General features: G+C 42.7%; 1 protein-coding gene across 7 annotated transcripts in view; it reads left to right on the top strand.

The window, feature by feature from the left end:
• Positions 1-17,046, top strand: part of mad1l1 (mitotic arrest deficient 1 like 1) — a 1,079,555-nt gene that overhangs the window by 542,977 nt on the left and 519,532 nt on the right. For all 7 annotated transcript variants that reach the window (XM_059979806.1, XM_059979807.1, XM_059979800.1 and 4 more), the window contains one exon: positions 16,787-16,877. In XM_059979806.1, the coding sequence (XP_059835789.1) occupies positions 16,787-16,877 (91 nt within the window). The remainder of the gene's footprint in view (positions 1-16,786; positions 16,878-17,046) is intronic.

Here is a 17,046-nt window from a genome sequence, read left to right as displayed (position 1 = left end):
ACACTGAAGAACGATGAAGAAGATTTCTGCGATGATATAACCATGTAGTATACAATGCAAATCTGCGACTTCCTGCCAGTGGCTGAAGAATTGTTCTCGAAGTATGGAGTGGATTCCACCCATCCAGCTGCAAAATGGACAAGATCCTCATAACTCCCTTGAGGATTCTAGCCCCAAGATTTATTACTAATCCTACTTCATTATACATAACCAATTCTAAAATATCCTATTCCTGGATGGGTTATGTGACCGACTGCTATGAGAAACAATCCCTAACGCACCTTACAAATTCCTCTTCCATCTACACTTACCAGTTAAATTCATCCAACCAGTTTGCAGATTTAGAGCACAAAAGCATGTAGAATGGTACTACAAAGGATATTTGCAGTTCCCTTCTTCATTCAAAGTTCAAGTTCAAAGTCCATATTAAAATTTACATACATATCACTACATACAGCCCTGAGATTCTTTTTCTGCAGATGTTCTTAGCAAATCTATAGAACTGTTGTCATTAGGGACTGTTAACTGTAAACAAACTCTGCAAATGCAGATATAAATAAATGGCAATAAATAACAAGCATGAAAAGCAATATAACAGTGCGTTTAGGTGAGTCTTCAAATGAGTGTAGTTATCCCCTTTTGTTCAAGAGCCTGATGGTTGAGGGTTAGTAACTGTTCATGAACCTGGTGGTATGAGTCCTGAGGTTCCTGTACCTTGTACCTGTTGGCAGCAGCAAGAAAAGAGCATTGCCTGGGTGGTGAGGATCTTTGATGATGGATGCTGGTTTTCTACAGCAATATTTCATGTAGATATACTCAATGGTTGGAAAGGGTTTACCTGTGATGTACTGGGTTGAATCCACTACCTTTTATAAGATTTTTTTCTCAAAGGCATTGTTGTTCCCAGACCAGGCCGTAATGCGAGCAACACACACAAAATGCTAGAAGAACCCAGCAGGCCAGGCAGCATCTATGGAAAAGAGTACAGTTGATGTTTTGGGCCGAGACCCTTCTATGACCTAGCCATTCAGCACAGTTTCCACCACATATCAATAAAAGTTTTGCCTTTGATATACATACCCCCATTTATCCTTTGCCCTATTTGAGAAGTGAAACTTTGGGGGCCTATGAATGGCTTTTACCTTTGTTTTCTTTCCATTGTCTATTCATTATTTCCACCCAAACATGATTCATGATTTCACATCCCTATCCATTGCATCTAGATTCTGGAATGACAATCCAACAGTAAGTACTCCATTGTTAGTACTGTCGGTGGGTGGGGGAGGATGGAGATGACGTACCTGGGGGAAGCAACAGCGGCCATGTCTCTGGCACTGGGTCTGGCCTTGTGGCTCAGAGGATAGGGAGCTGGTCGGTAGTAGTAGGAGTCTCTGCTGTTAGGGTAGTACTACTCTGATATCCTTGTTCGTCCACAATTCAATTATTCACTAAGTAAAGAGCTGTGGACTTTACACAACATTTAGCTATCTACACCCTTGTGAACTGTCTTTACCACAGTCAAAAGGATTCGCATTGCTGTCTAAAATACTAAATATGTCAAGGATAGGCAATTATGAATGTCAAATTCTTGTCAGTGTTATTTACTTGGCTATAGAACTGAAACATTTGTCACTATTTTTTACGAGTTGCCCCTGACAGCACTTGTACATTGAGTTCTTGACAATTGTTGAAAGATTTGATAACTTTTAGAGATATTTTTAAGTCACTTGATGAACAGTTCAGTGGTCAGGATCTGGTAAATCTAAGGATAAAAAATTATGATCATCTTTCACATCAGAGACTGGTTGCTCAGTGATTTTGTCATATTCTACATTTGAATTCTGTATTGCTACTGTTGATCCAGGTTCAGTAATGTTATGTGTTGGATCTGATTAACCTCAAGGATGCGTGCTTAGCCCATTGCTCTACTCTCTATGCTCAAGGCTGTGTGGTTAAGCGCAGCTCCAGTGCATTTAAATTTGTTGGCAGAATCTCAAGCAGTGACAAAGAAGCATGCAGGAGTGAGATAAATTGGCTGGTTGAGTAGTGTTGCAACTACAGTGTGCACTCCACATCAGCAAAACCAACAAGATTGTGGACTTCAGGAAGGGGAAGATTGGATAAGGTACTCATTGAGGGCCCACCACTGGAAAGGGTGAGCTGCTTCAGGTTTCTGTGTGACAATGTCTCAGTGGTTCTATCCTGGGCCCAACAGAATGATGCAGTGACAAAGAAGGCATGCTAGTAGCTATGCTTCATTAGGAGTTAGAGGAGATTTGATGTTTCATAAAAGACCTGAGCAAATATCTACAGATATACAATGGAGAGCATTTTAACTGGTTGTTTCACCTCCTCGTATGGAGGCTCCACTGCACAGGATTGGAAAGGAGATGCAGATGGTTGTAGACTTAGACAGCTACATCATGGGCACCAGCCTCCCTACCATCTAGGACGTCTTTAAAAGTGGTGACTCAAGAAGGCAGATTCCATTGTTAAGGACCCTCACATCTGGAACATGCCATCATATCATTGCTACTTTTAGGGAGCAGGTACAGGAGCCTGAAGACCCACTCTCAATGTTTTAGGAACAGCTTCTTCTCTTCCACCATCAGACTTCTGAACAGTCCATGAAAACTACCTCACTATTTTACTCCCTTTTTTACATATTTTTTATTGTAACTTTCAGTAATTTTCATATCTTGCACTGCTGCTGCAATAAATTTCACAATATATGTCAGTGATAATAAACCAAATTATAAATATTTATGTTAGTCCAAAGTCCTTGTGTTAAACTTCCTGTCACTGAATCAAATAACATTCATTCTTATAATTTCCAAAAATTAGAATGGTACAGGTGCCATTTTAATGAGACAAGTTTCTCTTTGACTCGTAGAGTTTAAAATCATCAAACACTTTTGTACAGAATTGCTCCTTGTGGTAATTACAAGAGCACAGCATGGGAGCATTGCACAGTGAAGCTTTTTAAACATTAGATTTTTTTAGCATACTATGGAATCTCCATCAGATGTTGTTACTTGCATTTTCCTCAAAATCAGAGTCTAGATGTGTTTTTAGCATACCTACCACACAGGCTGGTGGCGCAGTGACATCAGTGCTGGACTCCAGAGCGAAGGTTCTTGAGCTCGAATCCAGTTGGGCTGCTCCCAGACATGTTTTCTATCTGTGCCGGGTGGAGTATCGAGCTTGCAACTTGGCCTCGTAAAAAAAACTCTCTGCTGAGGGACGTGGGGGACCACTCACAGAATCTTTCCTCCAAGATAACCATTTGGAAAAAAACAGTGGTCGCCGAGGCTCTGTCAGAGTATGGCACACAAAAAAATACACACATACAGGTTGGATTATCACTTATCTTTGATTTCTTTGCCATGATTGACCAAGCTATGTTGTGGTTTCTCATGCCCCACAAACGACCAGGAGACGCAGAAGATTCTTGAAGAAGGGTTAAACCTTAATTTGCAAATCAAAGCTGAGACAGTCATTGAGCTAGTCACTGATTGCCCACCAATCCTTGGACGTAGCATGTTTTATAGCAATCTCCTGGTTTAGTTGTATTAGCATATGCAATTGGTCTATAGTTGCGTATCACACGTACATCCGCCACTATTGTTTCTACCCATTGACTTAATCATGTTCTAATCTACATCTCTTAGCTACCTCTCATTAACCCATCATTGTCTTCTACATTCTTAATATTTCATTCTCCTACTAAAATGGGTACATGCATAGTAAATAGCAAACTCAGCCTACATAGTTTTGGTTACACAGCAAACAATCTCAACTTTTATACTCCAATATATACCCCTTTGAGACCCAGAGAGTCTCACACAGAGAAAAGACTAAGAGTCTGCGCACAAAAGCCCCAATAAACTCAAGCACTTATTCCCAAATCTCGGGTTAAACTATAATTTTCTGTGCCAAGACCTCAAAGTATTCTCTCCCTGTTACCCTGGGCCACTGAGCCAAAAACCTGTCCCTCTGTACCTGAGACAGGGAAAAAGTCTCAGAAGCCCTTACAATCCACTCCCCCACTGTCATTTTGCTCTTGTTCATCCTGCAGGTGTTGTAGGCTGTAACGATACATTTTCGGTGTTTCTTTCTCCACTAAGCTTGCTTCAGTAATTGCCACGAGCATTGGAAATTGTTTGGTTGCAGCATGCACTACAAGAGATTTGAGACAAGGAAGAAAACAGCACAGCACAAGCGCACAGCTCAACAATACAATACTGACAGTTATTGCTATTTTAGGCAGCCATGCTCCCCACCCTCTGAGTCTATTTTCCAACCAATCAAAGAACTGATGTCCGAACCCTGCATTCTGTTTGACCTCCGTCTGCAGATTCTTTAATTTATTCATTGCTCTGGTGAAAGACCCTTCTGGGCTAGTATTGTTCGGTTTGAAAGTGCAGCATTGTTCTCCAAACATTACACACACACACCCTTTTTCTGCCAAAAGCCAATCCAGTACCTGTCTGTTTTGCCACGCCATCCTGCTAGTTGCATCTAGCTGTTGCCCTAAGGCCTCCAGTGCATAATCGGTGTAGTTGATGAATCTCTGTTGATTGTAGTATATATAGTTTATCCATTCAACATTTTTGCTTACCCCTATCACAGGTATGATAGCTTCCCAGTGAGCATCTCATCCGGTGTCAGGCATGTTATTCGATTAGTTTGCATGCGGTAACTCATAAATGCTAACGGTAAAGCATCGACCCAATTAAGTTTAGTGTCTGCACAAATTTTGTTTAGTTTGGCTTTCAGGGTTCCATTAATTCTCTCTACCATGCCCTGCGACTGAGGGTGGTATACACATCCAAATCTTTGCTTTATCCTCTGCGCCTGTAGTACCAGTTTGACCACTTTCTGGATAAAAGCTGAACCATTGTCTGAGCTAACTTCTGTAGGTAATCCAAACCTTGGGATCACTTCATTTGTCAGAAATTTTACCACTGTCTTTGCCCCTTGATCTTTTGAAGGTACTGCCTCCACCCATCTGCTAAATCGATCAATTACTACCAGCATGTTTCTTTTCCCTCTCACTGTCTTTATCATGTCTACGTAATTGATCACTAGATGTTTAAATGGTCCTTCAGGTACGGGAATGTGGCCTATTGGGGTTGTAATTCCCTTCCAAACATTATTCTGTGCGCATACCTCGCACTGTGACAAGATAAAGTCCACTGAAGCCTGTAAATAAGGTGACCAAAAGCCATCCTTCTTTATTTTCTTTATCACTTCCCCCCTTGCACAATGGTCCATCCCATGCGCTTCTGAAATCAGAATCGTCAGTAGAGGGGTGGGCGCTACCAACAAACCGTCTTCCGTGCTCCACAAGCCTTCCGGGTTCTGCTTGGTCCCCCTTTTTCTCCACATTGTCTGTTCTGCCAAAGTTGCCTTACCTTGTATTTCAATTAGGTCCTCTAAATCAGGTCAGGTTCTGGAGTTAGGCTTACCTGGGGGGCAATGACAGCTGACGTACACCCAGACGCTTTTATGGCTGCCTCGTCCGCAGCTTGATTTCCCTTTGTTATTACATCATTTCCCTTTTTATGTGCCTGGCATTTCAATATAGCCAATGCTTTATGTTTCATTATGGCATTTATTAAGTCTAGAATTTGCTGACAATGTTGTATGGGATCTCCGCTACTTTTTTTAAAACCTCTCTGCTTCCACACTGCCCCAAACAAATGACATACTCCATGAGCATATGCCGAATCAGTATAGATGTCTCTGTCTCACCTTCCATCATTTCACACGCAGCTGACAGGGCTTTGATTTCCGCTAGTTGGGCGGAACACGGTTGGGGACAGGATTCCATCCTAATAATCTTAGAGCTCGACTGATCCTGCTGCACGACTGAGAACCCTGCATGATTTCCATCATAGTCCCTATAACAAAAGCCATCTACGAACAGAACCTTTTTATCTGCATCCTCTAGTGGTTCTGACCGTAAGTCTGCTCTCAGTTTGGCAAATGTCATCGTCTTCCCTGCACAATCATGGGGTTCTCCTTCATAGCCCAAAGGGACAAAATCGGCTATATTACTGGTAGTGCATCTCTGTATAGTTATGTCTGGAAACGTGAATAGCATCTGATACGCTGCTATCCTGGCTGGCATCAGCAGAAATTTCCCTCTTTCCAGCAACTCTGCTACTTTGTGGTGTGTGTACAGAGTCACAGGATAGCCAAGGGTTACAGATGATGCCTTTTCATATGCATAATACAGTGCCGCCAATCCCTGTTAACAGGGTGGATACCCCTGAGCCACCTCATCTAGTCTCGTACTGTAGTATGCTATCGGCTGCTTTGCTTTTCCTGTGCCTGTCTCCTGTGTTAGAACCGCTGTGACATAACCCTCCTGTCGGTTGGATACATACAAATGAAAAGCCTTCTCGTAGTCAGGCAAAGCTAATGCTGGTGCTGACTGCAATTCCTGCTTAATAGCATTGAAAGCTATCTCTGCCTCTTCATTCCACTGTAAGCCGTTCTTCAAATTTGTATGTCTTGCTTCTTTCATTATCTTTCTCAAAGGTGCCACAATCTCAGCATATTCTCCTATCCAATTTGAGCTGTACCCTGCTATTCCCAAAAACGTCATCATCTGCCCTACAGTCTGGGGTTTTGGGGCCTTGGTTATTGCCTCAATCTGATCTGGTGCTATCGCCTTTACTCCGTTGGATATTACCCTGCCTAAGTATTCCACTTGCTGCGTGCAAAATTGCAGTTTCTTTTTGGATACTTTATGTCCTCCGTGCGCCAACTTCTCTAACAGAGTTATGGTGCCCTGCTCACACTGTTCCTTACTGTGGGAGCAAATCAACAGGTCATCCACATACTGTAACAATGTACTTTCCAATGGTATGCCCTCTAGGTCTGCCTTCAACACCTGATTAAAAACGTGTGGTGAATGTTTAAATCCTTGTGGCATTCTGGTATAGGTATACTGAGCACCTCTGTAAGTAAATGCAAACAGATACTAACACTGGTCGGTTAGAGGAATGCTGAAGAAAGCCGAACACAAATCAATCACTGAAAAGTAACTTGCTTCTGGTGGAACATTAGTCAAAAGCGTGTGTGGGTTGGGGACTACTGCTGGCCAGTCCTCTACCACATCATTTACCGCTCGCAAATCATGTACCAATCTCCACTTAGATTTATCTGCTTTTAAGACCGGCAGCAACGGGGCAGCATGGACTGTTTGTTCTTTTAAGCACTCCTATTTCAAGCAACCCCTGCACTGTCGATGCTATTCCCTCTTCTGCTTCTGGTCTTAGGGTATTGAGGTCTCCTGGGTGGAACTGCTCCCCTTTTCAGCCTTATTTCCACCGGACTAGCTGTTTTTATTTTCCCTACGTCCATGTCATGCTGTGACCACAGAATAGACGGCAACTCATCTAACCTTTTATCTTTCTGCTGGCCTCTTTCCTTTCCCAGCAAGGGCAGGTGTGGTTGGGGAGTTATTTCGACCTCTCTCACTGTCCCTACCATATCTACACTTACCATTATTTTAATGCAATTGTTGTCTTATGATATCCACACCTCTGGCATGATTTTCCTCAACACTGTTACGGTTTCAGCACTCTTAACTAAGGGTCCTAAGTCTTTAGACGGATATCCCTTGTTTACCAACAACGTTACGTGGGGTGCAGCCTCCGGTATCCTGTACCATTTTTCTAAAAAGGTGTTCCACTTAACTTGTAAAGCTGCCCCTTGCTTTCTAAATATCACAGCCTCCCCTTCCAGGTGCTGTTGGGTACATGCCTCCAGGTGCCATCTCTCCTCTAACTCCCTGTTCTGAGTCTTGTCAAAAATCACTGTACAATGTAGCTCAGATTTGGGCATTACCACCCTGGGTAATATAACCTGCACGCCCTTTGTCAATTTCTCCCAGGTTTCCTGAATCTGATCTGCGATGTCTCCTATCCAAAAGACATTAGCCTTCTTGTCTTCTCGCACTATCAATTGAGCCGCTGCTCTTTCCACACTCAGCCCATTTCTGGTGTATTCTAATTTTAATTCCAGTTTCAATAAGGCATCTCTGCCTAACAAATTAATCGGAGTTTCTTTAAATACTAGCACCGGCAAAACAATTCCTTTATCTCCCATTCTCAACCGCACTGGAGCCGTGCACTGTGTCAACTGTGTTTCCCCCGAGAACCCTACCGTCTTAATAAACTTTCCTGACATGGGAAGGTGAAGGGCATACTGTGGCTGTACACAAGTGTACGTGGCTCCAGTATCTATCATCATTGGTGTCAGTTGCCCTTCTAACATAACCTGAACAATGGGTTCCTCGTCTGCCTCCCTGGTTATCATCGGGTAATGTCCCTTCCCACTCGAGTTCTCGGGGCACCCCTAATACCTCGCATAGGGGTTCACAGGTCCGCTTAGGCCTGTGAGGGCTGGTCCTTGGCTAAACTTTAGTTCCCTTGTTATCGGTTCCTGCTGGTGTTTGTCAGGCCATGGTGTAAACAGACAATCTCTTCTCATGTGACCTGGCTGATTACATCCCCAGCACAATCTCTCTACCTCTCTTTCCCCCTGTCTCCTCACTGGTCCCCTTTTCCCATAGCTTCTCTGTCCCCCTCCTTGGGACTTCCAGTCCTGTCTGGGCTGTTTGAATTTAGTCTGTTCCTGATAGGGCATTTGTGGGAATGCTCCTCCAAAGACGATTATTGGCATGGGGTTTTCCAGCCCTTGACTTACAGTATGATTGGTTCCTCCATATAGCAGTGCTTTGTCCAGTTCGATGGCTGTACTCGGACCGGTGGTTGCTGGCAGCATCTTTTTGTTTTTCTCTTTTTCCTTCTTTTTGAGTTCTTCGAGCTGCATTTGTATTATCTTTCTTTGCACCTCTTCCTGCTGCTCAGCCAACCTTGGTTTGTCTTTCCAGTATTTCTCAACCGCATGGACTACGTGGTCTCTAAATTTTTGTGGGGTCATTGACGTTAGCCCAACCACTTCCTCCAGTTTGGATTTTACTTGTGGAGGCATTGCATCCAAAATGCTGTGATGGAACAGTGAGGTCATAAATAAGCTATTCTCCACCTCTTGCTCAGTCTCCAGTCTCCACCTTTTCAACTGGTTTTCTACGTAGGCTGCTGGGTTTTCAGTGTCTCCCAGTGGATCCCCTTTTAAGGCTTTGGTGTCCACTTTGGGTGGATAAAGCTTCCTGAGGGCCTGCCATACCCTCTGCCTCACTCTGTCAAACCCATCTCCATCAGTTCTTGGGTCATTTGAGTTCACTTTGCCAGCCATTTCCATTAGTTCGTTAAATTTGGAGGTTCCCATCAACCTTATCAACAGTGCCTTCAAATCTCCCATAGCCAATAATCGTCCTGCCGTTTCTTCTTCAAAGGCCTAATCCATTTCCCTGCTCCTTCATGTAGATTGGGCAGAGTGTTTTTCAGCCCTTCTAAGGTGGGATCCCCAAGGAATATACTGCACTTGTCCTGATCCTTTTACTAACAATGGCATCATTCTTCCTCCTTCTTCCCACCTGCCCTGGCTCTCCTCCTCACCTGACTCCCCATCTGTCTCAGGGCATGTCTTTACTGCCTCCCACACAAATGTCTCCGGGGTCCTCTTCTTCCCTCGGTCTCCCTGTGGAGTCCCTCCTTTCTGTCTTAATTCAATACTTGGTTGGTCCCTAGAGTATTTTTCACATCTCCTCTGGCAATCCCCTCTCAGTAACTTATCTGGCTTTCTCTCTACTACCACATGTCACTTCCCTACTGCCTCCTTCTGCTCTTCTAGGCTTCTGCCTCCTACCTCTTCCCCACAAATTCTCACATCCTCTCTCTCTCCACTTAACTCTTGCCCCTCCAATGAGTCACCTTCTTTTCTAGTCTGTTTATTTCTATAGTATAACCGATACTCCTCATATTCCTTTTCCTTTCTCAAGTATTTCATCCGTTCAATCCCTTCTTCCATTTCTCTCTGTGCCTGTTCCACCTTTATCCTTTCTGCCTCATATTTTTCCTTCCTCATTATCCCAAACTTGTACTTCTCCCTGCATGTTTACTGTTCCTGTCAGCAGGGGGCACTGCTTAGGGGTTCCTTCCTCATTCGAGGGAGGGTGCTTTTCTGTTTCTTTCACATCCGGGTACGGAGCTGAAGCCAGCTTCTCACTGTACCCTCCTCTCTCTCTAACAGGCTGTTTTTCCAGCACCTTAGTGTCTTCCTCGCTTGTAATCAATATTCTACCTGTCCTCCTCAGCCTTTCTCCCTCCGTTCTGAAGAGTTTTAGCAATTCCATTTCTCGTTCTCTTTTTTGCCCTCTTTTCTCAGATTTTTCTTTTTGTTTGTAATTTTTAATTAGTCCCTCCATTTCTTCGCACAAACTTACATCAAACGTTCCTTCTCTTGGCCACTTTGTGACCAGGTTTTTGGTTCTTTTTCCCCATTTTTCTGAAGTTTTTGTGAACTCATTTATTTATCGGGAATTTTTTGCTCAGAATCTCTACTGCCGTTCCTTTACCTGTCATGTTATTTCTCTCTTTTTAAGGTATTTCAGAGATTCACAGTTCGTTTACTGGATATAATTTACTCTAATTCTATGCCTAGTCTATCGTCTATCTACCAGCGCTTTAAACTATATATTGGACTGTCCCCTTGTTTTCTATTCTGTTCTGCCCGTACAGACCTCTATTCAGAGCGGTATCCACAGAACTTGCTCTTTGCACCTCGTCTATTCAGACCCTTATCTCTTAAGGCGGTATCCATGAGGATTTTCTCTATTTTCCCTTTCCTTGCCTGTTCAGACCTTTGTCTTATACGAAGTGGTATCCACAGAGATTTACCAACACCACGTGGAATTTTTCTTAACTTCTTATTAACTTATTTGTACTTACCCTCACTGCAGTGTTCTTGATCAATCCTCTGAGCCTCCTGTTAACCCCCAATTCTGCCAGATTCTTTGGACCGGAGAGACCCTTCAGCAGTGGTTCCACACTTCTGAGACTCCAAGACCTCCCCAAAACCAACAGAATTCTTAGCCCAAATTGTCGCAAAAAGCGCTTACCTTTTGTTTGGGTGCACCCTTTATTCTGTTAGCCTCGTGGGGGTCCCTAGAGGACTGGGAAGCGTCCCCAATCTGCCGTTTCCTTTCGGTGGGTCTCTTTCCGGTCCTGCCGCGGTCGCCAATTTTGTCGTGGTTTCTCATGCCCCACAAACGACCAGGAGACGCAGAAGATTCTTGAAGAAGAGTTAAACTTTAATTTGCAAATCAAAGCTGAGACAGTCATTGAGCTAGTCGCTGATTGCCCACCGATCCTTGGACATAGCATGTTTTATAGCAATCTCCTGGTTTAGTTGCATTAGCATATGCAATTGGTCTATAGTTGCGTATCACACGTACATCTGCCACTATTGTTTATACCCATTGACTTAATCATGTTCTAATCTACATCTCTTAGCTACCTCTCATTAACCCACCATTGTCTTCTACATTCTTAATATTTCATTCTCCTACTAAATTGGGTACATGCATAGCAAATAGCAAACTTAGACTACATAGTTTTGGTTACACAGCAAATAATCTCAACTTTTATACTCCAATAGCTATCACTCACAAGACCGATCTTCTGTTCTTCGGATCATCACATAGAAACAGAAAACCTACAACACAATAAAGGCCCTTCGGCCTGCAAGGTTATGCCGATCATGTCCTTACCTTAGAAATTACTGAGGACTACTAATAGCCTCTATTTTTCTAAACTCCATATACCTATCCAGGAGTCCTTTAAAAGATCCTATCATATCTGCCTCCACCACCGTCGCCGGGATCCCATTCCATGCACTTGCCACTTTCTACACAAAAAAAAACTTACCCTTGGCATCTCCTCTGTACCTACTTCCAAGCACCTTAAAACAGTGTCCTCTCATGCTAGCTATTTCAGCCAGGAAAAAGTCTCTGACTACCCACACAATCAATGCCTCTCATCATCAGGTCACCTCTCATCCTCCATCACTCCAAGGAGAAAAGGCCGTGTTCACTCAACCTATTCTCATAAGGCATGCTCCCCAATCCAGGCAACATCCTTGGAAATCTCCTCTGCACCCTTTCTATAATTTCCACATCCTTTCTGTAGTGAGGCGACCAGAACTGAGCGCAGTACTCCAAATAAGATCTGACCAGGGTCCTATATAGCTGCAGCATTACCTGTCGGCTCTTAAACTCAATCCCACAATTGATGAAGGCCAATACACCGTATGCCTCCTTGACCACAGAGTCACGCTGCGCAGCAGTTTTGAGTGTCCTTTGGACTCGGACTCTTAGATCCCTCTGATCCTCCATTCTGCCAAGAGTACTTACCATTAATGCTATATTCTGCCATCATTTTTGACCTACCAAAATGAACCACCTCACACTTATCTGGGTTGAACTCCATCTGCCCAGTTTTGAATCCCATCAATGTCCTGCTGTAACCTCTGACAGCCCTCCATACTGTCAACAACACCCCCAACATTTGTGTCATCATCAAATTTAACTAACCTAACCCTCCACTTCCTCATCCAGATCATTTATAAAGATCACGAAGAGTAGGGGTCCTGGAACAGATCCCTGAGGCACACCACTGGTCACTGGCCTCCATGCAGAATATGACCCATCTACAACCATTCTTTGCCTTCTGTGGACAAGCCAGTTCTGGATCCACAAAGCAATGTCCCCTTGGATCCCATGCCTCCTTACTTTCTCAATAAGCCTTGCATGGGTTACCTCATCAAATGCCTTGCTGAAATCCATATACACTACATCTACTGCTCTAACTTCATCAATGTGTTTAGTCACATCCTCAAAAAATTCAATGTGCTCGTAAGGCACGACCTGCCTTTGACAAAGCCAAGTAGGCTATTGCTAATCATATTATGCCTCTCCAAATGTTCATAAATCCTGCCTTTCAGTATCTTCCTCATCAACTTATCAACCACTGAAGTAAGACTCACTGGTCTATAATTTCTTGTGCTATCTCTACTTTCTTTCTTGATTAAGGGAACAACATCTACAACCCTCCAATCCTCCGGAACCTCTCCCATCCCCATTGATGATGCAAAGGTCATCACCAGAGGCTCAGTAATCTCCTCCCTCACCTCTCATAGTAGCCTGGGGTACATCCCATCTGGTCCCAGTGACTTATCCAACTTGATGCTTTCCAAGAGCTCCAGCACATCCTCTTTCTTAATATCTACATGTTCAAGCTTTTCAATCTGCTGTAAGTCATCCCTACAATAACCAAGATCCTTTCCCATAGTGAATACTGAAGCAAAGCATTCATTAAGTACCTTGTCTATCTCCTTTTGGTTCCATACACACTTTTCTACTGTCACACTTGATTGTTCCTTTTCTCTCACGTCTTTTGCTCTTCACATACTTGTAGAATGCCTTGGGATTTCCTTAATCCTGGTCCACTAAGGCCTTCTCATGGCCCCTTCTGGCTCTCCTAATTTCATTCTTAAACTCTTTCCTGCCAGCTTTATAATCTTCTAGATCTCCATCATTACCTAGTTTTTTGAACCTTTCATAAGCTCTTCTTTTCTTCTTGACTAGTTTTACAAACAGCCTTTGTACAGCAGTTAGTTTATTTGATTGTGAATGAAGTGACTCTACTGATGAATTCATTCTTACTTTTTGTACTGTCTCCATTTTCATCCCATCCCATCCCAATTCTTTGTAATGTATTGCTTCCATTCCTAGATTATCTACTGATGATGTGTCAACTTCCAAGTATTGATGAGAATAATGCTTTTCTCACTCAACCTGCTTTATGCCTCTGTATTCTCATTCAGTTTATTGAACATTGAATCATCAAGCTATACAACAATCTCTTTATCTTGATACCAAGCTCTCCTGGTCACTGGCTTACATTGGACCAACTCTTTCATTCTCATTTATCCAAAATTACCAATCCCAGTTTTCCCTTGTCAAAATGTCTTCTTTTTTGTGATTGTATTTCTTAAAAATACAGTCACAATTGTTATGTAAGCAAATGCAGAAACTGTTGTTTCTCTTGATTTAACCTAGATGAAGAAAGTTTCAACTGCTTTCTGTGGTAAAGACTTCCACAAGTTTGCCGTATTTAAGTGGTTTACTTCTTATTCTTAGATTATGACTGCAGGTGTTGGACTACTCCATTTTGAGGAACATCCTGTGTGGGTCTAATCAATCCAAAGCTGTTAGATTTTTGTAGGTCTGTGTGAGGTCTCCACTCATTCTTCTAACTATCTTTAGTGAATATAAGCCTGGTAAATCCAATGTCTCTTTCTATGTCAATGCTACCATCCTGGAATATGAGCTGCAAGACTAAAACATACAGGATTGGATATAAACAGAACAAACCCTATTAATCCAGCATGTTCAATATTTTTGTGGTAGTGGACTGACAGAAATTCTTGACTTTTATTCCAATTAGCATTCCTTCATACTGTAAATCTAATTTTTTTTAGATGTTGATCCCAGGGGAGCACGGATGTGCGTCTCTCATGGACTGTGTCCTCTCCAGGGCACAAGCCTGGGCGGGAAGATTTGATACAGCTTGGTATCAATGTCGTTGCAGAAATTGTCAGAGTGAAGTTGTAACCAACATCAAACTGCCTTAGGGACCTTGGCTCTGGATTTCTTCCTCAGGGTTTACTCCCGAAGTCTTCCCCATGGGTGGGTATGGCCACAAGGCAGTGGAGGTTTAAGATCTTCTCCTTTGCAAGCTGCCATCCAAGGCTGACGAGCCCCACCTACCTGAAACAACTGGTTTTGAGGTGCTAGTGATCTGCCTTTGCCCGTTCTCGTCAGTACATGCATTTCTGCTGAGCCTTAGTAGCTAAGCCACACATGAAGGCCAAGGGTTGGACTTGGTTGTCAGAGGCTGTTAGAGTCGCACACCATTTGGAGCACTTTATAGATAGTGGTACTACCTATACCCACTACCACCCCTGGCTATGACAACCTGAGGAACCTTAGACATTATATAGCATTATAATACATGTGCCTGGTGAGTTTAAAGGCATCATGGATCTGGGCTCGTGGCGAGTTAAAGGGAGTGTGGAAGCAACACCTAATGAGTCAGATGTTGAAATATCAGGATTTTTGAATTATAGGATAACAAATTATTGAAGTTTTATTGCATTGTGTAGCGATTGAAGTAATTGACATGCCAGTGTGAGAGAGTAGATAATAAATGTATCTTTTTCCAGCTGGCAGATGGTGATAAGTGGAGTTTGGGCTACAGCTGTTTACAATATATATCAGTGGGAATATGAATGGGGAAAATTCCAAAATTTGCAGATGACACAGAAATGGAGGGAGGAGGCTTAGGCAAAGGGAGAATGTGGACTGTGAGGAGGATGCAAAGATTCCAATGTGTTTTACACAAATACAGTTGGATGTGGACAAATATAAGGTGCTTCACTTTGGTCCTGAAAACAGAAAGGCAAATTGTTATATGAAGGAAGTTAGATTGAGAAAAGAGAAGATGCAGTTAGACCTGAGTATCCATTTGCACTGTTCACTAAAATCAATTGTTCAGAGGCAGCGAGGAGTGGAAGGGTAGATTGTGTTTTGACCTTCATTTCAATAGAATTTCAGTACAGAATCGGAATTGCATTTGGACTGGATGCAGAGAGGATGTACCCAATGGCTAGAATCCAAAATCAAGGTTCATAGCCTCAGAGTATGGGATGTACCATAATTCAGAATAACAGATCAGGTGACATTCCTTCCCCCTGAGTTTGTCCACAGACCAAGAAATGTAAAAAAATCAGAAAGGAGGTGTTAAAGTGACCAAATGATACAGGAAGAATTTGAGAATGCGGTTCTGAAATGGATGACTAGGCATAATCATGTCAAATTTTGGAGCAAGGCTAAAGGCCACATGACTTACTTCTATTGCTATTGTCTGTTTGTATTTTATTTTACTTAGGCATGTAGTTTGGAATAGTCTGTTTGAGCTGTGCCTCCCAGCAACACCTGACAACCCTGATTTAACCCTAATCTAATTATGGGACAATTATCCAATATGCCCTTGGACTGTGTGAGAAGAACGGGGAGGATGTACAGAGACTCCTTACAGAGAACGCTGGGCAATGAGCTCCGAACTCTGACACCCTGAGCTGCAGTAGTGTCCCTGACATATAAGAATATGGTCAATGGCCTGTGATACTGATTGAGCTAATGATGCTCTCTGTGGTTCAAGAGAACCCCCAGTGCTTATTTGAACAATGCTTTGAGGTCTTTAATATCTCTGAACTAGTAGGCTGAGTTTCTCAATTTTTAATCATATCCAGACATTTAGTATATTTAATGATGCTGCACTCCTTGGGCATTGCACTGAGATATTTATGTAGACTTTGGAGTGTGATCTGAAGTGAAAGTGCTGCCAGTTGAACCATGCCATAATCATTTAACGGGCTGAGGACTGAAGCCAATCCAAGCCTGCACAGTGGTGTTCATCAGTCAAGCAGTTCACTGTCAACATGTGGTTAGAGGTGTTTTCTTTCATGTGAGGTAGAAACAGCAGCTTGCTGTCCTAAATATGGAAGTGTATTTTTTATATTCTCCAATGGTGTTCTAACACATCTCTTTTTAAAAATTAAAACTTGTAGGCCATTCTGCTGATTGTGTGGACTTTTTCTTCCACCCTGAATTGTTTTTCTTTTCTCCATCTAAGAAGTCTATACGTAATAGTTACAATATTAATTAAGAACTGTAATAGTACCTATCAAAAGAATATACATGGATATGTAGATTTCAACTCCCCGATCTGTCCTTTTACAGGCAGAAAATTGAAGAGCTGGAGGCTGAGAGAGGGCGCCTTGATGAAGCCAACAAGATCTTGGAAATGAAACTGGAACGGTGCACTCTACAGGTACAGGTGTCTGAGGGCCAAACAGTAGCACATACTTTCAGTTACATACTCTAGCAAAGATAGCAGAAGGAAACAGCCAGCAATGTCAGAAGGGTGAATTACAATTAACCAAGATAAGACCTGGGCTCATTTTGTTAATGCAGCACTATTGTGATTTGGATCGAATTGC

Source organism: Hypanus sabinus, chromosome 9 (genome assembly GCF_030144855.1).
Source record: "Hypanus sabinus isolate sHypSab1 chromosome 9, sHypSab1.hap1, whole genome shotgun sequence".
Classification (NCBI taxonomy): Eukaryota; Metazoa; Chordata; class Chondrichthyes; order Myliobatiformes; family Dasyatidae; genus Hypanus; species Hypanus sabinus.
This window is presented reverse-complemented; position numbering and strand designations above follow the sequence as displayed.